The sequence below is a fragment of the Leopardus geoffroyi genome, chromosome B4 (genome assembly GCF_018350155.1).
Source record: "Leopardus geoffroyi isolate Oge1 chromosome B4, O.geoffroyi_Oge1_pat1.0, whole genome shotgun sequence".
In the NCBI taxonomy this organism is placed as follows: Eukaryota; Metazoa; Chordata; class Mammalia; order Carnivora; family Felidae; genus Leopardus; species Leopardus geoffroyi.
Genome location: NC_059341.1, coordinates 48,642,045 through 48,663,045, shown reverse-complemented (window position 1 = coordinate 48,663,045; position 21,001 = coordinate 48,642,045). Strand labels below are relative to the sequence as shown.

The following is a 21,001-nucleotide window of genomic DNA, read 5'->3' as shown; positions in this document are numbered from 1 at the left end:
ATGGCCCAGGCCTCATATTTAGTTTAGAACAATAGATAAATCACAGGCTTTGGAAGTTGACTGCTTAGACTCAAATCCTGACTTGGCCACTAACTAGCTCAGTGAGCTCAGTTAAATTTGTTAAGTTTTCAGAGCCTCAGTTTCCTTATTTGAAAAATGGGAATAATCATAGTATCTGACTCATAGGGAGGAGGTAAGGGTTGAGAAGATCATGTAAGTGAAGTGTTAGCCCAGTTCCATACCCTAACTCTGACTGTGTTATTTCATCAGTGTTACCTTTGATGAGCTTTAATGAGTACTAATAAAATCCTTAATTTTGAAAATCTGTTTTTTTAATAATACCAATTACCAGCTAATGATCTTTTCATTGCAGTTAAAAATCATGTTTTCAACTCACCTTTGTCAATTGTTAGCAATATTCAAAACTTCAGATGCCTGTATTGTGACACTTTACGTCCAAATTCATTGTTCTGCTAAAAATTTTATATATGGGCATGTTCAAATTGTGATGCCTTTTCTTTGTTTGTTTGTTTTTATCCTATAACTAAAAGAACAAATCTAGCCTGTTGATTAATGCACCATTAAAATGTTATACCAGTTTTTAGGCCACAATATGAAATAGAAAAAGTATCTGAATAAACCTAAATGAATGGATTGGGTTTACATGCCAAGAACTATAAAGCACATATAGTTGTCTGGGCTATTTCTCTTTCCATACAAGGATAAGAACTATAAGGAAATTAACAAATTTGTTTGAAATGTTGCTCTTTTCTTCCACAGCTCTTGTAGTGAGATTCCTGACCAAGCGCTTCATCTGGGAATATGATCCCACTCTTGGTAAGTCAAATTTTGTTTCCTCTTCCTTTCCACTCAAAGTTTATGACCCCAAAGAGACAATAACATTTTCTGTTGCAACCTTTTGAAGCACCTACCAGGTGTTTGGGAAGTGCCTTATCAAATCATGCAAAGAAGTCTTTAAAGAAGCTAGCCATGTGTCTCATGCTTTCCGTGCTTAGAACCATGCAGGATTTTCATGCCTACATGAAGAAATCAGGTCAAACTGGAGACAAGAAGGGAGTGGGTACAACATGATGTCCATCTGTTGGAAATGTAGCATCGTTTTAATGGGAGAAGGGTGCCACAGTGCACAGACTAATCTGGTGTGGAAGAGAATGGCATGCTGAGGAGAGTATTACAATAAAAGAAGCCTTCTGAATGCTGATTTTGGGAAAACGTAAAAGTAAACCATATTTCTCTCCAGTGAATCTGATCAAAGCCTATTTAAAAAAGAAAAAAGTGGTAGCAAAACTGGTATCTGTGGATGTTGAAAGTAGCCATAATATTGATGTATGAAGCATTCATGGTGTTTTTTAAATTGTCCAAAACATATCAGATACCTATTCAGTTATCATCTTCAAAATAATGCTGACAATCCATGGGTTCTAATTTAAGCTTCAGATTTTATTCTGCGTGAATCCTTTGAGTTTTGTTTCTGATGCTTCAAGGAGCCCAGCTGGTATTGTAAAAGTTGTTACTTTGATCCAGAGACAGGAGAGACGTACATCCATTGTTTCATTACCAGGTTGAGCTGAGCTGGCCTCACTCAGAATAGTGAAATGGGCAAAGAATATTCCTCTTTTGAAAGTTTAATTTTGTTTTGTTTCGGTTATCACTCCAAGCTGACATATGTTCAATTTAATTTTTTAATGTTCATTTATTTATGAGAGACAGAGAAAGAGCACAAGTGGGGGAGGGGCAGAGAGAGAAACAGAATCCGATGCAGGCTCCAGGCTCTGAGTTGTCAGCACAGAGCCCGATGCGAGGCTCGAACCCACGAACAATTAAGATCATGACCTGAGCAGAAGTCGGCCGCGTAGCCAACTGAGCCACCCAGGCGCCCCTACATACATATGTTCAAGTTAAAAGGCAGCCTTCTTGGGGCACCTGGGTGGTTCAGTTGGTAGGGCATCCAACTCTTGATCTCAGGGTTGTGGGTTTGAGCCCCACATTGGGCTTCCCTTTGTGCCTCCTTTCGTTGATTTTATTCATTCATTCAACAAATAAGTATTAAATGCCTCCTATGTCATATATATTATATACGACATATATATATATATATATAATGCCATATATATTATTCTAGGTGGTGAAGATAAACCAATAGGCAGAAAGAGAAAGCCTGTGGCTTTTTCTAAGCCTGTGGCTTTTTCTGAGCCAACAGTCTAGTAAAGACAGAAGAGTCAATAAACAAATAAACAATGAATAGTGATAAGTACTATGAAGGAAGACTGGACTGAGAAGGAATACAGAGTGATCTTATAGTTTACTTATTTTTTAACTTTTTAATCTATCTGGAACTTATTTTAGTGAGAAGTACGCACTGAAGATCCAACAATCTTTCCAAATAGTTGACAAACTTTCCTACTATTGTTTACTAAATGGTCCCCACCTTTCCCCACTACTTTCAAAGCTGTTTTTTTTTTTTTTAATACACTGGATTATTTACACTAGGCTGCAGTTCTAGATTTGCTTTTCATGTCTATCCCCAGTACCGCACTCTTGATAACTGTATGCTTTTTAGCACACTGTGACACACAGGAGGGAAAATCTTCTCTCTTTAACTTTCTACAAAATTATCTTGGCCAGTATTTCTAGTTTATTCTTCCAGGCCAATTTTAAAAACTCTGTCATAACATGACATGATTTTGATTAGAATTGCATTAAAACTATAAATTACTTTGAGAAGATTCACATCCTTATGGGATTCAGGGTTTTGTTTTTTTTTTAATCTAATAGTATGCCTCTACATTTATTAATCTTTACTTCTCTCTTTTTGCTATTAAATAGTTTTTAAACATCAATAATTTTTAAAATGTTTTGGATATAGCCACAATCTAATCTTAAGATGATGTATTTGGATCAAGAACACACTTGGTTTTAAAATATCAAACAACTGTGTATTGTTTGTTCCACGTAAGTAAATGCTTACTCTTATATTTTTATTACTTATATAATTTCTACAAAGATTGTAGTTCGGAGACTCTTAATGGCTATGGGCGTTCAGTAGAAAAATACTAACCTTATTTACCAATCCCAGTGTATCTCAACAAAAGATGAAGCTTATGAAAAATGATCTCATAAATTTTTTTACCTCTCTGAATATGTTCCAGTAACTAATGTTACTATTTTACATTAGTCTTAGGTGAACCATTTTCCCTTTTCTTTTATTCATTCTGAAAAACAACTGCTGTTAATAGAAATCTGCCTGTATCAGTTATTTATAATGCAGACCTCCTTCACTAAGAACAATGAAACTTTATTGAGTGACCTTGTACTGTACTGTTCAGAAAGGATTTCAGCTGCTAAGCAACAAAGCGTTGATCAGACTTCGGGAGTACCAGGCATATAACTCACTCCCAGATGAGAGTTTTACGAACTCACCCTGGAAACTGATGTGTGTGTGTGTATGTGTGTGTGCATGTGTGTGTATTTGTGTACTAGAAGTCCCCAGTGTTCTAGCTAACAGGAGCCCCCCATCTATTTGATTCAAGATGAATCAAGCACGTCCTGGACTTCACTACATTTTGTCATAGAGTTTCAAAACCACCACCAAAAAGGGAAAGCTACCATTAAAAAGCAAAGTGGCATATCTGTAAAAACCAGTCTTGAATTCTGAATTCAGAGCCTTCCTCAAAACCATGGGGTATAACACTGTATATTAATTATATTTCAATAAGAGAAAGAAAGGGAAAAAATGTTTAATAGTACAATTTTTCCACCTGTAACAGAATTATTGCCCCATGAGAAGCTGAAGACTATGAACACCATTCCACATATTAACCCGGTTGGAATAATATCTACTGCTTTGAAGTAAATCTATGAAGAATAGATTTGCAAGTACACTAACAAATGAGTCCCAGACTTTTAGATTTCAGTAGGTTTTGCTTTTTGTTTTTTTAATTGTTTTTAATATTTATTTATTTTTGAAGGAGAAAGAGACAGAGTGTGAGTGGAAGAGGGGCAGAGAAAGAGAGAAAGAGAGAGAGACAGAATCCGAAGCAGACTCCAAGCTCTGAGCTGGCAGCACAGAACCTGACACGGGCTTGAACCCATGAACTGCCAGATCATGACCTGCGCCGAAGGCGGATGCTTAACCGATTGAGCCACCCAGGCACCCCACTTTTTGTTTTTTTAAGGAGAAGGATTTCATAGGAACTCCAATTAGGGATGTAAGCAAGGCTCAGAGGGTGAGAGAGAACTAAACCCAGATTCTATTTGCGCTTGCATTTCATAGAATCAGCGAATACCTTTAACATCCAATTTTTTTTTGGAGGATATAACTTAAGAAATTTAGTTTTCCTTAATTTTTTTTTATTTCACTGTGGGATCAGTGAAATCTTTGTCAGAGACCAGAGCTGGCCTAGGAATAGCATTTGAAAACCAGCACTGAAGCCTGTGAGATTTGGGACTTGCATCATCTGACCAGGAAAAACCCTGATGGTGGTGAGTGTAATATTCTAGTTGTAGAACAACACGGTCCATGTTCTGATTAGATCCCCAGCAAGAACTGAATCCCTACTTCTGAGAGTCGCATTACCCTCTGAGAGTGTTGATCATGCCAGAGAATACGGTAAAGGCTGAGATGGTGTGTATAGGTAGGTGTGTGTGTGTGTGTGTGTGTGTGTGTGTTGGGGGTGTTTGGAGAGGAAGAGAAACTATTCGTCAGCACTTACCGCTACTACTACTGTATTGGAGGCACCCTACTCCATTTGAATGGATTACAGGGCTCTCTGTGTCATTAGTAAAGGCCCAGACAGGAATGAGGGTAGGAATTGGCAGACAGATCCATTGGCACTTTGATTTTGTGATTGGTTCTTCCTTCCTGCACTGCACTACCCTCTGTTTGGAAAGGCTTATCCAAGAGAGAGGCACACCCGGAACAAATTTACTCAACTGGATACTAAGGCAGAGGTGCTTAGCCAACTCATGGAACTGTTTAATATCGGCTCAGCAAGGAACTTAAAGATCATCATTTGACAAATAAGGAAACAAGGCCAGTGAAGTAAATTTATCCAAGATTATGTGGCTAGTTTGTGGTTAGACCAGTAATAGAACTCAAGTCAAATAATGGAACTCAAGTCAGTACAATTTCCATTGTAGCATAAATCAAAATATTACTAACTGCTGTTGTTACTGTGCTGGATACATGTCCATCTTACTACGTTGAAATTTGCAAAAAGCTAAATTGGTAAAAGGATTAACCATATACGACGTCCCTCTGAGCATCAATTTCTCTTAGAATATACAAAATATACTTCGATTTATAAAAATGTTGCTGAATGCAGTTCATATACAATGAAACTCATATATAATTTTTAATATGCCTAATTTCATCTTGAAACTAATAATTGGTGTTATAGTATATGATATTTTGATTCATTTAGATATATGCCTTAAATAATCACCCCCCTTCCCTTTAAAAGGGAAAAAAAGACTTGGGGTGCCTGGGTGGCTCAGTTGGTTGAGCTTCTGACTCTTGATTTAGGTTCAGGTCATGCTCCCAGAATCATAGGATCAAGCCCCAAGTCAGACTCCACACGAGGTGTGGAGCCTGCTTAAGATTCTCTCTGTCCCTTTCCCTCTGCCCCCCTGCTCTCTGCGTGCACACACGCACACACACTCTCTCTCTCAAAGAAAAAAGAAAAAGGAAGAAAAGAAAAAAAGACTCAAAATTACATTTTAAGTTAATATGAACAAAATGAAAAGTGTGTCCAACCTCCACACAGATACACATTGTCTCTTATGTTTTAAAATGCATAGTGGAGTTTAATTCCAAAAAGTGCTCAGTACATTTTTTAGAATTATATCTTCATTGCAGTTAGCACACAGATGTACATTTCGCCTGTGTGGGCTATACTTCCGCTGTTTACGTGAAGATATGTGTTTCTAATGAGAGAAGAGGCTTAAAGAGAGAAGGCTCAAAATGGCATAAAACCAGTATTCAGCTTAGATGAAATCACTGCTGCTCCCCGCTGCTGTGTCTGTGACAGACATTCCCTCATTTCCTGCATTTCATCACTTTCGTTTTAGCTAACAAACAGCCAAAGAATCGCACAGCTCCATACAATTTTCATTATATTTTATTTCCCCCCTACTGTGGCCTTCTGTGGTTGAAACACATATCCTATTTATCATGGAAGCAACAGAGAAAAATGTCCCTGTCTGTCAGGCAACTTATGGTGTAAGGAGATGGAAGAGGGCCCAGAACTCTGTTTTCCAGGCCCCAGGGTGGATGCCAGCCCTTTTAAAAAGGAAGGTAGCACAAAGGCCACCACTGAACAGTAGCAGGAGAGACAGAAAGGACATAGATCCTAGCATGCATGCTGCTGTCTGGGCCTCTCTTCCTCAAGCTGGAGCACTGAAGATGCAAAAGGAAATCATTGAGAGAAGATTCATACATGAGTAGTTGCTGTAAATGGTGTTTTTTTAATTTTTTACTATTTATTTGAGAGAGAGAGAGAGAGAAAGAAAGCAGGGGAGGGGCAGGGAGAGAGGGAGATACAGAATTCAAAGCAAGCTCCAGACTGAGCTGTCACCACAGAGCCCACCGGAGGCTTGAACTCACAAACCTCGAGATTGTGACCTGAGCCAAAGACTGCCGCTAACCCACTGAGCCACCCACATGCTCCTGTAAATGGTATTTTAGAGCAGTAAATTATACAAAAGAATAACCTCCCATTTAACATAAAGAGTAGGGGGATGAAATGTTCTAGAATTGAGAACCATTGTCCATACCACGTATGGATTACCTATTCTAAGAGAATAATAATGCTGAAAAATATGCTTATTAAAATATATTAAGTATAACCTCACTTTTTTTTGAGAGAGGGGAGAGAGCACACGCACTTGAGCAGGGGAGGGGCAGAGAGAGAGAATCTTAAACAAGCTCCACACTCAACACTCAGGGCTCGATCTCACAACCATGAGATTATGACCTGAGCTGAAATCAAGACTCTGATGCTCAACAGACACCCAGGCACCCCAAACATAACCTCACTTTAAAATTTTACTATTCAGGGGTGCCTGGGTGGCTCAGTCTGTTAAGCATCTGACTTCGGCTCAGCTCATGATCTCACGGTTCATGAGTTTGAGCCCCGCAAAAGGCTCTGTGCTGACAGCTCAGAGCCTGGAACCTGCTTCAGATTCTGTGTCTCCCTCTGTCTCTGCCCTTCCCCTGCTCACACTCTGTCTCTCTTTCAAAAATAAATAAATATTTTTAAAAATTTGCATTTTACTGTTCAGAAAAGACTTCAGTTATGTGCCATGCTTATGGCAATGATCATGACACAGGCTGATGGCAAGTAGAAGGCTAGGTTATGCCACTTAGTTAAGCCTCCTTTCTGCAGTTTGTATTTTTAGGTAGGACAATATATTTGTAGCAAAGTAGCAAAAAACTGTGGTCCCAAAAGAACTGTAAAATAGTTGGTGAGATAAAGAAATGAAAGTCAGAAAAATGAGCTAGGAACAAATAAATAAAAGGGCTGGCTCACTGGTTACCCTGTTGAGAGAGAAACCTGCAGGTTTATTTGGTTGGTTGGTCGATTGGTTGGTGAATTGGATAGTTGAGGTGTAAAGAATTAAATTAATCATACTGCTGTATCCATGTGCTTGTGAAGCCTTTATATTATTTATATTATGTTTACATAATTATATCGTATACATTAGGTATTATTATATTTCTATTATTATCTATATTATTTATATTCTTTCACTTTCTTTTTCTGGCATTCCCATTTGACACCATTGCCCTCCTCTTTCCCATAGGTATATAATCTAATATGTTTGACACTTTACATAGTGGTAGAAGCCGAATTCCAAAGGCAGTCTTCCTGAGTTTCAAGGCCAATGCTACCACTTACTTACCTCTTATCCCTGTGTGACCTTTGACAAGTTATTAAATGTTGTTGTGCCTCAGTATCCTTGTGTAAAATGGAGGTAACAGTAATACCTACCACAGAGATATTTGTGAAGATTAAATGAATTAATATGAGTAAAGCATTAGAACAATTCATGTTCAAATGGCAAGCAGTATGTACTAAGTATTACATATTTTTTGAAAAAGGTATTTTTTGTGTGTATCCATATACTTTAAATTTATATAAACTTCATTGTGCTATAGATCTTCCTATAATGGTAATCCGGTGGTTCTTTATTCTAGTGCTTTTTTTTTTCCCTTTAGTGCTTCAATGTATTACATTGCATGGATAGAAACAATACCCACATTTTGGAGCACCTGGGTGGCTCAGTCGGTTAAGCATCCGACTTTGGCTCAGGTCATGATCTCACAGTCTGTGAGTTCGAGCCCCGCGTCAGGCTCTGTGCTGACATCTCAGAACCTGGATCCTACTTCAGATTCTGTGTCTCCCTCTCTCTCTGCCCCTCCTCTGCTCACGCTCTGTCTCTTTCGCTCTCTCAAAAATAAATAAACATTAAAAAAATTTAAAAAAACCTTTCCAAATTATGGAAAGAGCCCAAATTTCCATCAACTGATGAATGGATAAAGAAGAGGTTGTATGTATACACAATGAAATATTACTTAGACATAAAAAAGAATGGAATCTTACCATTTGCCACAATGTGGATGGAGCTAGAGAGTATCATGCTAAGCGAAAAAAGTCAATCAGGGAAAGACAGATACCATATGATCTCACTCATATGTGGAATTTTAGCAACAAAACAAATGATGATGGGGGCGGGAGGGGTAGAGAGGCAAACCAAGAAATAGACTCTAACTATAGAGAACAAACTGATGGTTGGGGGGGGGGCGGTGGGTGGAGGGATGGGTTAAATAGGTGACGAGGACTAAGGAGTCCACTTATGATGAGCACCAGGTGTATAACTAACTGGTTAAATAAAAACTGAAAAAAATTGCACTGATAGATTTTAAACACCCTGCATTTTTGAAATTAACTGATCAGTGATATACTTTTCTTATTACACTGTTAGATTCCATTGGATAATATTTTATTTAGAATTCATGACTCTAGGGTGTCTGGGTGGCTCATCAAACTCTTGATCCCGGCTTGGGTCATGATCTCATGGTTTGTGGGATTGAGCCCTGCATCAGGCTCTGCGCTGACAGCATGGAGCCTGCTTGGGATTCTCTCTCTCTCTCTCTCTGTGCCCCTACCCTGCTCTTGCTCTCTGTCTTTATCTCGGTCTCTGTCTTTCTCTCAAAAAATAAACTTAAAAAAAAAAACTTAAAAAAATTTATGAATCAATGTTCAAGAATGAAGTGAACCTATGATTTTATTTTATTTTTTCTCTTATTACTCTTGTAATACTTATTAGAGTCAGCATATGCCCCATAAAAGGAATTGGATAGATATCCTTTTCTATTTTTTAGAACAACTTGTTTAATGTTTCTAGAAATCTCCTTTAAAACCAATTGGATGCAGTTGCTTTTCATGATTAGAAGAGATCTACAATTAACGTCTAAATTATTTACTGGTTATTGATCAACTTAAGTGCTGTAGTTCTCAGTGCACCCATCAGTGCATCTTTTAATCCAAGAATTTATCAGGGTTTGAAATGTGTTGGTATACAGTTCATAATATTATTGTAATTTCATTTCATCACAATATGTAGTTATTTCTTCCTTTATGCCAAATTTTGTTTGATTACTCCTTCTCTTTCAATTTACTAGTCAGTGTTGCCACATTTTTTTTATCTCTACTCCCCCCCCCCTCTTTTTTTAAACCTTTCAAGCCTCATGCTTTGGTTTGTTAACCTTGTATAATTTTTTCTTCTGCAGTTTTTTCTCTTTTATTTCTTTCCTCATATTTTCTTGGATTTATTCTATGTTCCTCTTCTGATATGTTGAGTTGACTACTTTACTCACTTTTTTCCTATTCTCATTTATTGATGTCATCTTCGGGAGTAAGACAACTACATTAGCTCATTCAAATATGCCTCTTGTCTCTCCCCACACCCTGATATATTGGTATCATCTAGAATAGTAGTTCTCAATTACTTTCAATGTGGTTTTATTCCTTTGTTTTACTCCATTGGGACCTTGAATTCAGTTTTACTGGTGAGAATCTGAGTCAAGTCCTTTTGTAAGTGATGTGCCTTTTTTCTCTAGATCCTTTAAAATTTTTCTGTATCATTGATATCCCTAAATTTTTCTATAATTGTTTTATATATGGGGCTTTTCCTCTTGTGTGCCCTTTTTGTCCCTTTGAACTGAATTGTTCAATGTCTCTTATCTTAGAAATTCTCAGATATTACAGCCTCATATATGTTTACCCCCATCCCCCACCCCCCATATGTTTTATTCTCTTTGAGGCTCATTTTATAAGAGATAATAACATGTCTAGATCTATTATCCATCACTCTTACATTTTAACTTTACATTTTTCTTCTTCTTATCATTTACTGATATCTTCTGGAAGAGTTTCCCAGCCTGGCCTTCAGCTCCATCAAACATTTGTTGACTTCATTATTTCAACTGTTCTAGTTTTCATACAGAGTAGCACCAGGTGGTATTTATTTTAATCTCTGGTTTAAATTTCATGTGGTGAAAGGCACACTCAGACCACCCAAAGTTCTCACTTCTCCTAACTTCTCCTCACCCCAGTAGAGCTTGGGGACCGACCACTCTGATATTAACCTACCAGCCTTCAGCTGGTACTGAGCTGTTATTTTTCTACCTTGAAGAGGTAATAAGAGCAAGAGAACTCTGCTTTCTTGTGTCTCCATCCCTGTGCCCCAGCCTTCCTCTGCTTTCCTCACAACCCCCAAATGTGGCGTCCAATCTCCTTCTACTGCCACAAGGGTTTTTCATAGCTTTAAATGGTAATTTTTTGCATGGATGGCTATCCACATCCTCTAATGTCTATCGCATTGTCAGGGTTGAGGTCTTGAAAGAAATGAACAGCTCCTGCTTTTATGTCATCTTGTCAGGAACAGTAATTAAAAGTGATTTCCAGAAACTGGATTTTAGGAGTATCAAGACAGAATGTGTTTTTTGGGAATCACCTTCTCAGTCTAGGATGTGGAAGCCTTATTTTAGGAGGAAGAGATCATCAGAAAGCTGAGCTGGTAGGAGAATAGAGTGAGTGAAGAGACAAAGAGATTCTCCCATGCTATACCCTGAAAGTCTGTGGCTCCCTGATGAGACCCTATATTTCCAGGATCTTAAAGAGTGTAGAAATGGCACATTCTTTGACATCCATCCTCTCCTTCCAGGATGCACATTTCCTTATGCCAAATAAACAGACATACTTCTGTGACTAAAGGTCGAATTAAATCATGCACTTATTTACTTTTTTATCTTCTTCTTTTTTTTTTTCTGCTCATTCCCTCAGAATCAACCTACCGGCACCAAGCAAACATTGATGATGAAGTTGTCACCATGGAGATACTAGATACTGCTGGTCAGGTGAATAAAGGGTTCAGCTAAAATGTTTTCTGTATTAAATAAAAATGATACATGTATGTGCATTCTATAAACAAAATTAAGATATTTTCCTACAATTAACTAATGACGCCTAAAGACTTTTTTCTTTAATTATCTAGTTATTTGTATATTAACGTATTTGCAACAGCTTGTGTATGCATCCTTATATAAATTGCCCAGTACTTCAGGGGTTGGGGGAGGTTGAAAATAACATTCACATGACGTCATCCAGAATGGAATTACCAACATATATTTTCGGGGGATGGCAAGATATTAATAGATTCATGGTTCAGTGTTTGAAATGCTCTGATAGAGTGAAGCAGATATTTTTACTGGAGTAGTTCTCAGAGCCTTTAGTATGCCTTAGCGTATGGTGAATCCTTAAAGAGTTTCGGTAGCTATTCTGTTCCAAACTTGTATAACCTCCGAATATTTTTTCAGAATACTTTATTTTGGGAATCTCTCCTGTAATATTCTTTCCAGACCTCACCATATCCTATTGAAAATTTGAGCCACATAATTGAATAATAATAATCCATTAAAAAGGAAGCTAATATAAATTTTCTCTGATGTCCATATGTTCTGAGATTACAAATGGGTTCATAGAATAGGTTTCGTTCCCAAGAATAAGAATGACCACTAAGAATGAAAATTAGGAAGCTGACATATTCCATGGTGCTTCATCAGTGACCTATGACCCAAAGAAGACTTGAATTAAACACTTAATCCAAGAAATGTTCTTTTAACTAGCTATACACTTTTCTTTCTCACCATCACCTCCTTTTTATGTTTTCCCTTCCACCCAGCCCTGATTCTAGAAAGAGGCGACAGGGAATTACATGCCTGCAAAGGTTATTTGAGCCCATGAGGGCAATGCATTTTCAAATCATACGTGCTACTTTCCTAAGAAGGAGTGATCATCCCCTTAGAAAACCACTTGAAATGAATTTCTATCATTATTGGGACTTTATAATATTTCTGTGGTGTTAAGATAGAAAGAAAAAAAAAGCCCAAAGCCCCTAGCTTTGAGTTTGACTTTCTATCCATTTGTTCACTGTTTTTCTGTCCCTGGTGCCTAATTGTCTATAAGTCGAAGACAAAGAGATTAAAGCAAAAAACAAAATCAAAACCATTCACTAAGCTGTGCCTCTAAATCTGATCTCTATAGGGTGGGGTAATGTCTGCTTGTCTGTTACCTATTTGCCAATTCTTTGTGATGAAAAGCCTTAGAGGCAGTGTGTTCAACTAAGATAATTTCTTTATAGTTCTTGTAATTATGGATTTAATGTTATGGCAAGAAGAAAATTAGAAGCAGAAAGTTAAAGTTCTATGCAGTTAAGAATGTTTTTAGTTCCCCAACATATCTTGCTATGAGTAAGTAATGCTTCTATTCCAAAGTGATTGGAGTAGAAGGTAAGCTTGTAAAGGCAGACTCTCAAGAAATTTTAATGACATGGAGTAGTAATTAAGGAATCACCATTGGCATTAGCCGCATCTATACATGGTGATTACTCCTAATTCTCCCAACTGCCATTGTTTTCTTGTCAACAGGAAGACACCATTCAGAGGGAAGGACACATGCGTTGGGGAGAAGGCTTTGTGCTGGTTTATGACATTACTGACCGAGGAAGTTTTGAAGAAGTGCTGCCACTTAAGAACATCCTGGATGAGGTCAAGAAGCCCAAGAATGTGACTCTCATCTTGGTTGGAAACAAAGCTGACTTGGACCACTCCAGACAGGTTAGTACAGAAGAAGGGGAGAAGCTGGCCACCGAACTGGCATGTGCTTTTTATGAGTGTTCTGCCTGCACTGGAGAAGGGAACATCACCGAGATATTCTATGAGCTGTGTCGAGAGGTGCGTCGCAGGAGGATGGTCCAGGGCAAGACGAGGCGACGCAGCTCCACCACGCATGTCAAGCAAGCCATTAACAAGATGCTCACCAAAATCAGTAGTTAAAGCAGCACTGTTCTTGCAAAGCCCCTACGGAGGTGAGTCAGGTTATTGGAAACACTTTCTTGCCCTCTTCCCCCCACCCCTTTTCCCAAAAAATAAAAGAAAATACTCCATTCCTTGTGCTGACTCTGGGAAATGCTTGGGCTTCCCATTGTTCCCGGGCTTCCTGGATGTTGAGAAGTCATAGGGTGTTTTATGCAATTTTAGTGCTGACAATGTCTCCCTTTCCTGCTTGAATAAGATACACTCTATTGCAGTTTGAACCTGTAATCACCAGAGATTCTGAAATGGCTGGGCTCATATTACACTATTTTTAGGCATCTTCACCTTGCTTCAATAGGTTGGAAGCTTTCAAAGGCATTTTTAAATTCCATTCTTTGTCAAAGACTGCAAATGATCATCTTAAACGTCTAAGGTAATGGAAGATCCAGTAAAAACCCAGGAAGAGTAGCTGAGGTAGTGGAGCAGGGAATAGAGCCCTGGTTCCTTTTTGAAAAGAGGATTTTCTGAATGATCTCCAATTGTCTAGTTTTTCTTTAACCCTTATTTTGTCCTTAAACCCAAACGTGTTCTCACAGTTTTCCACCGTAGTAGAGTTCCATTTCAGTTTGAGCGGGCTCTCTCAATGGGCCATTGATCATCATACTCTGATTCTCCTTGTGTGGCTTCAGTAAGATTTCAGCATAAGAGAGGCAGAATTGATCTTCAGAGCCTGCTGGGCCATTTCTCACAAAGCCCTGGGCAATGTGAAGACTTTAAGAGTCTTTTCACCACACCCTGACTTTATTGAATGCTACTAAAGGATTTAGATTAGAGATGTCCCATTCATTTGTCTCTCTGCTTGTCATCTTAGCAGAAAGACAACAGTGCAAAAAACAGGAAAAGTAAGAATGAAGCTGAACCAACCTTCCATTGGGGGAGCCAATGCTCTAATGCCAGTAAGAAAAATTAGCCTCTGATTCATTAAATTGGCTACATGACTTCTTCTAATTTTTAGGATAAGTTGATTCACTTAGAATTCAGAAAAGAAATGAGTGATTGAAATTCACTATATCTGAATAAATGTGTATAAAACAGATTCTTATATTGTGAAGGTAAGGTCTATAACTAATAAAACTTTATGACTCTTTTTTCCCTATTATGCCCCCATATATCAAAATTTGGGCACTTTATTTTAGAAGAAAATATATATCTTTTACATATGTGTGTATTTATAAATGCATAAGTATATGTATAAAAATTTGTAAGAGTTGAAGGCTTTAATTCACCAATGCATTTGGACAATTTGGTGTAACTATTTTATGTGATATAATAAAAAGCATAATTTTCACATTCTGTCACATCCAAGCAGTCTTTCTTGTGATAACATGAAAAGTTTGTAATTTTAGGAAAGGCTTGAAAAGACAATCGAATTGCAGGGTCAATGCAGCAGTGAATGTGATATACAAAACAAGCTCCTGTTCATAATAGCAGCTATTGTTTTAGAATGCTTAGGTGTTATTTTACACACTTTATGTATTATCAAATCCTCAAATACCTTATGCAAGAGATATTACGATGATCACAATTGCAGGGATGAAGATATTGAGCCCTGAGAAAAAATGACGGCACAGCTATTTAGTGGGTAGAGTCAGGATTTGAACCCAGAGAGGCAGTGACACTGTAGAGCCCATACTATTATCCACTATGGAATATTAGTAAAATGACATATAGCTCTTATTCTGGAGCTGTGGGAATTAAGATACAGGAAGTAGAAAATGTAGGGAAGACTTACTTCATTTATGATTTCATTCATTCATTAGGAAATATTTATATAGAAGCTGGGCATATAACTTGACACAATTTAGTCCATTTGATAGTGTCTTAGCTGAACACTGAAGAATACATACAAGCAATCCAGGAAAGAGATGGTGAAAATATTCTAGCCAGAAGGAATAGAATGGAACCAAAAATACGAAGATATGAAAGGTGATAGTGAGTGTAGTCATTAAAAACAGTTGAGAGATCCACATATATCATTCTTCGGGAACAAAAGGGAAGGGAGAGCAGAGGAAGGAATTAAAAGAAAGAAAAAAATAAGGCATTTGGAAGTAAGAAAAAATGTCAAAAATTCATAAAACTGCAAGATTAGGTAACTACACGTGAAAGGACCAAGTAGGTAGACTAGCTGTGATTCGTTTGTGGTAATGTCCATCTAGACAGAATATGGAAAAGGAAAGGAGAGTAAAATTATTTTCTAAATGTTGTCATCTTCTAGGATCACAACTCTTTCACTCTCTCATACCTATGCTTGCAGATGGACCTCAGTCAGTTCTTATAAGGAGCAAACTCCTAAGGAGATGTAGTGAAATACCTGGGTGCCATTTTGGGTCAGACGCTGAGGAAGTGAAATTCATAGTCAACAACACCAGCAACTTCCCTAGACATACACATACAAATCTGGACCTGTTGAAAATTCAAAGAACCACTGGCATACATCCCAACTGGTAATTATAGAAGAACATGAAATTGCACAAATATAAATTAGTTATTCCTTTCCTGCCTCAGGCTTCTTCACAAATGAAGGTTATAAATAAGTTGGGTTTTTTTAACAGGATATTTTAATGATGGAAACCTGTGTGTTCTTGAATAATAATGGGTTGTTATCACCACACTACCACTACCAACATTTGCTGTTTGTAGTTGTTTTTCTTTTCTTTCAAAATTCAAAAAACTTTATTTCTAAATACTGCGTTTGTATTCACATGCCTCACAGCACTAAGGGAAGGAACCAATAATTCAGGATCTTCCTTTTAAATAACATGTGTAATACTTACACATACATAGACAAACACAACATTTTGAGTTCCAAATATAGTACCAACCAAGAATTCTTATTAAAGCTGGCCTGTGCCCATCTTGAAGATGGTAAGAAAGCGGTCAGTTCATTGGGCCAAATTTAATCAGAGTAAAGTTGTCCTGAGCTAACAACTTATTGGGAGATTCTGAGGGAAAAAAAAAAAAAAAAATGTCATAAATTAATTTTACCCATAGATTTGAAATGCTATGTTTAGCATACATACCTGTCTATTTTTGGCCTGTCCATTCTGTTTCACTGGTCTGTCTATTCATGCTCTAGAGCCATGATATTTTAAAATTGAGCCTGATAATATGTTAAAGTAGCTCTGATTGGGTGATCAAAATTAAGAATGAATTTTTTGGTTTGGATATTACTATACAACTGTTTGTTCTAAAATGGAATTTGAAGGAAATTTTGCTGTTTAAGCTTGGAACCTAATGCCCATTTTTTTCAGCTTTATTGAGATATAATTGACATATACCATTGTGTAAGTTTAAGGTATACAACACGGCGATTTGATACATGTGCATGTTGTGAAATGATTACCACAATAAGGTTCATTAACATGTTGATCACCTCACAAAATTGCCTTTTTTTTTCCATTGTGAGAGTATTCAAGATTTACTCTTAACAACTTTCAAGTATATAATACAGTATTTTAACTATAGTCACCATGCTGAATATCAGATCTTACTCATCTTATAACTGGAAGTTGGAGACTTTGACCAACATCTCCCCATTTCCCCCACCCCATACCTGGGAACCATCATTCTTTTTTTTTTTTTTTCAATGTTTATTTATTTTTGGGACAGAGAGAGACAGAGCATGAACGGGGGAGGTGCAGAGAGAGAGGGAGACACAGAATCGGAAACAGGCTCCAGGCTCCGAGCCATCAGCCCAGAGCCTGATGCGGGGCTCGAACTCATGGACCGCGAGATCGTGACCTGGCTGAAGTCAGACGCTTAACTGACTGCACCACCCAGGCGCCCCTGGGAACCATCATTCTATAATCTGTTTCTATGACTTTCTTTTAGTTTCTACAGACAAGTGAGATCATATAGAATATACCTTTCTCTAACTGATTTATTTCATTTACCCTGATGCTCTCAAAGTCTTCCCATGTTGTCAGAAAGGACTGGATTTCTTTCTTTTTCCCTGACTGAATAATATTCAAGTGTGTGTGTGTATGTATCTATCTCACTTTTTTAAAAATCTATTTATCCACTGATGAACACTTAAGTTGTTGCCACATCTTGGTTATTGTAAATAATGCTGCAATGAACATGGGGGTGTAGCTATCTTCTTGAGATGGTGATTTCATTGCCTTTTGATATACACCCAGAAGTGGGATTACTGGATCATATGATAGCTCTATTTGAAATTTACTAAGGAAATTCCATACTGTTTTCCATATTGATTGTACAAATTTGCATTCTCACCAACAGTGTACTAGGGGATTCTTCTCCACATCTTCATCAATACTTGTTGTCTCTTGTCTTTTGGATAATACCATTCTAACAAGTGTGAAGTGATACCTCATTGTGGCTTTCATTTCCATTTCCCTGATGATGAGTGATGATGAGCATCTTTTCATATGCCTGTTGGCCATCTGCAAGTTTTTTGGAAAAATGTCTATTCAGGCACTTTACCCATTTTTGATTTGAATTATTTTTGCTATTGAGCTGTATGAGTTTCTTATATATGTCGGATGTTAACCCTTTATCTGATATATGGTTTGCAAATATTTTTCCCATTCCATAGGTTGCTTCTTCTTTTTGTTGATTGTTTCTTTTGCTGTATAGAGACTTTAATTTCATGTACACCCACTTTATTTTTGTTTTTGTTGCTTGTGCTTTTTGTGTCATATCCAAAATTTCATTGCCAAGATCATTGTCAAGGAGTTTTCTCTGTGTTTTCATCTAGGACTTGAATGGTTTCATGTCTTGCCCTTAAGTTTTTAATGCATTTGAAGCTATTTTTATAAGTGGTGTAAAACAGGGGTCCAATTTCGTTCTTTTTTTTTTTTAACTTTGTTTATTTATTTTGAGAGAGAGAGAGAGAGAGAATGGGAGGGTATGAGAGGGAAGGAGAGAGAGAATTCCAACCAGGCTCTGCACTGTCCACTGCATCTGGCCTAGAGCCCAATGCAGGGCTCTATCACAAACCACAAGATCATGACCAGAGCTGAAATCAAGAGTCAGATGCTTAACCAACTGCGCCATCCAGGCACCCCCCAATTTCATTCTTTTACATGTGAATATCTGCTTTTTTCAACATTATTTATTAAAAAGACTACTGCATTTAGGGCCCTTTTAGGATCTCCGGTGGCCCAGATTAGAATATATCCTGCCTTGTTCACAGCTCCTTGTGATACAAGTAGGAGGGAGTTGATGCCTAGTATAGGGCCCTTTCAGGACTCCAGGAGTACAGATGGGAGTGTCTCTTGCAGGGTCCCCGTGGCAGCAAAACTGGATGGGCTGGAGACCAGTTACAGGGCCTTTTCAGAATCTAGTCTAACCAGATGTGGTGGGATTTACCTCCAGGGACTCCTGGACCACAGCTGCCAGGGGCTAGAGCTAGTTCACAGGCTTGTCAGTGTCCACAGCTAAAACTGAGGTCTGTATAGACATACCCGAAACGTGAGTTAGTGGGACTCCTCCTGGGTCCCTTAGTGCATGGTGCTGGTGAAAAACCCAAACGCAAATGGGGCCATAGCTGAGTTCTCACAGGTATGAAGCCTGTTGCTTTATCTGTAGCTGGGACCACAGTTGGCAATTCAGCCACCTGGTTGTGAGCCTGCCTTCTCAAAATGGCTCTTCTCAGCCTTGGATTGCACTATGGTTTCAGAATCTCCTACCTAGGTCTCAAATTTCCCACAAGTACTTTTGTCCATGGATAAATGCCAAATTATTGTTGTTGAGGGGAGGATACGTGTGAGGGAGGTCTTATGCAGCCATCTTGATTGGCCAATCCTAAACAAGTTGAGACTACTAGTTACTTGGAAGCCGAGCTTCATTTTCATGAATGTGAACGAAGAAAGATTTACTTAGCTTCAGTAGGGCTGGATTTTTATTTTCAGTGTTAAAAATATATAATTCATCTGGCCACAATGGAGTAACAGCTACCAGATTTACCCTTACGTATTAACAACTAGAAACGATCAGACGAAATATATGAAGCAATGGCTTTCAGATTTGAAAAAGCATTACAGTGATCCCTGACAGAAGGGGAAAAAATGAGGTAACTATAATCGTGCCAGCTTACTGCCAAAGGGCAGGTTGCAGGAAGTAGCACGTACCCAAACACACCCTGGCAGTCTTACTGAGTTGAGGAGACAAAAATCAGTTTGAGGAGGCCAAGCTGATAAGGATCTGCAAGATAGAATTTCTGGAAGGAAAGGAGCTGTAGAGCAAAACCTCTAGAGATCTTTAGAAGGATTCTCTTTAGTCTTTAGCTGAGTATAGATCTTTGTATGGTGAGAAAAACTTATTCAAGGGCGGAGGGAAAAAAAATACCAAAAAGCAATAGGTCAAATCTTGGGGGGCATATGTGAAGTTGAGAATAGTTTGTATTTCCACTGACCATAGTGGAAAGACCTTGTAATACTTAGGGCATCAGATAATACACAAGACCTTAAAAAGATATCACATTAGTTATGAATCTAAACTAGTCATAGACCAGGCTGCTAAGTATTTGCCCAACAAAGCTCAAAAGCAAGTCTGAAAATTTTCAAACTGAGTCAAAGTAACTTGATTTTGTGATAGAAAAATACCCAATACACTATAAAAAGGTATGTTAAAATAAAGTCCTGCACCCAACTGACAAAAGTTACAATGTTGGCACCCTGTTGAAAAGTACCAGGAATGCTAAGAAACAGGAAAATATGACCCATAAATAGGAACAGAACAAGAAATGACAGAAAATTCAGGACAGGTATTATAAATATGCTTTATGTGTTCAGGGTATGGAAAGACATGAGCATAATAAGGACAGAAATGAAAGATATAAACAAGGCCTAAATATAATTTTTGGAATGGAAAATATAATATCTAAAATAATGAAATACCGAGTTGGATTAACATTAGATTAGGCCCTAAAGAAATGACCAGTGAACTTGATGACACTAGAAACAACCCAAAATGAAGCAAAGAAGGCAAAAAGACTAAAAAGTCAATAATGAAGAAAAGACCAATGGTCTGTGAGCCAAAATCAATCTCACACCCATATAATTGGATTCCTGGAAACAAAGGAGAGGGATAAGGGGCCCTCAGGAATAAAAAGTGGAGGAAGCAGCACTAAGGAACATCAAAATCAAATTTCTTAAAAGCAATGACGAACAGAAAAAATTTTCAAGTAGCCAAGGGTGGGATGGGAAGATGGAAACACATGTGTGCAGTGGGTAAGAGAGAAGAGTGATAAAATGTAACTATATTATTCCAAGGTAGGCAGTGATGAGTTGAATGAGTATATTGTAAATGTTGGAACAACTTGTTAAACTACAGACCTATAGTCCTCAGGAACATAAAAACAAAAATCCTTACCAAAATTTAGTAATTGTGAAGTTGGCTTAATATTCAAAAGTCAGTTAATGTAATTCACAATTTTAACAAATTAAGATACAATTTTATAATAATCTCAAAGGAGTCACAATCTCAAAAGTATTTTTATAAACTCCAGTACCAAATCATGAAGTAAAAAAACAAAAACCAAGATATTTCCCAGGAAACTAGGACCAGAAGAAAACT

At 37.8% G+C, this 21,001-nt stretch overlaps 1 protein-coding gene across 1 annotated transcript in view; it reads left to right on the top strand.

The window, feature by feature from the left end:
* The window catches only part of RERG (RAS like estrogen regulated growth inhibitor), a 115,032-nt gene extending 100,285 nt beyond the window's left edge, over nucleotides 1-14,747 (top strand). Inside the window, exons 3-5 of the mRNA XM_045463044.1 lie at nucleotides 781-837; nucleotides 11,370-11,443; nucleotides 13,013-14,747. Of these exons, the coding sequence (XP_045319000.1) occupies nucleotides 781-837; nucleotides 11,370-11,443; nucleotides 13,013-13,420 (539 nt within the window). The 3' untranslated portion in view covers nucleotides 13,421-14,747. The remainder of the gene's footprint in view (nucleotides 1-780; nucleotides 838-11,369; nucleotides 11,444-13,012) is intronic.
* Nucleotides 14,748-21,001: the final 6,254 nt, after the last annotated feature.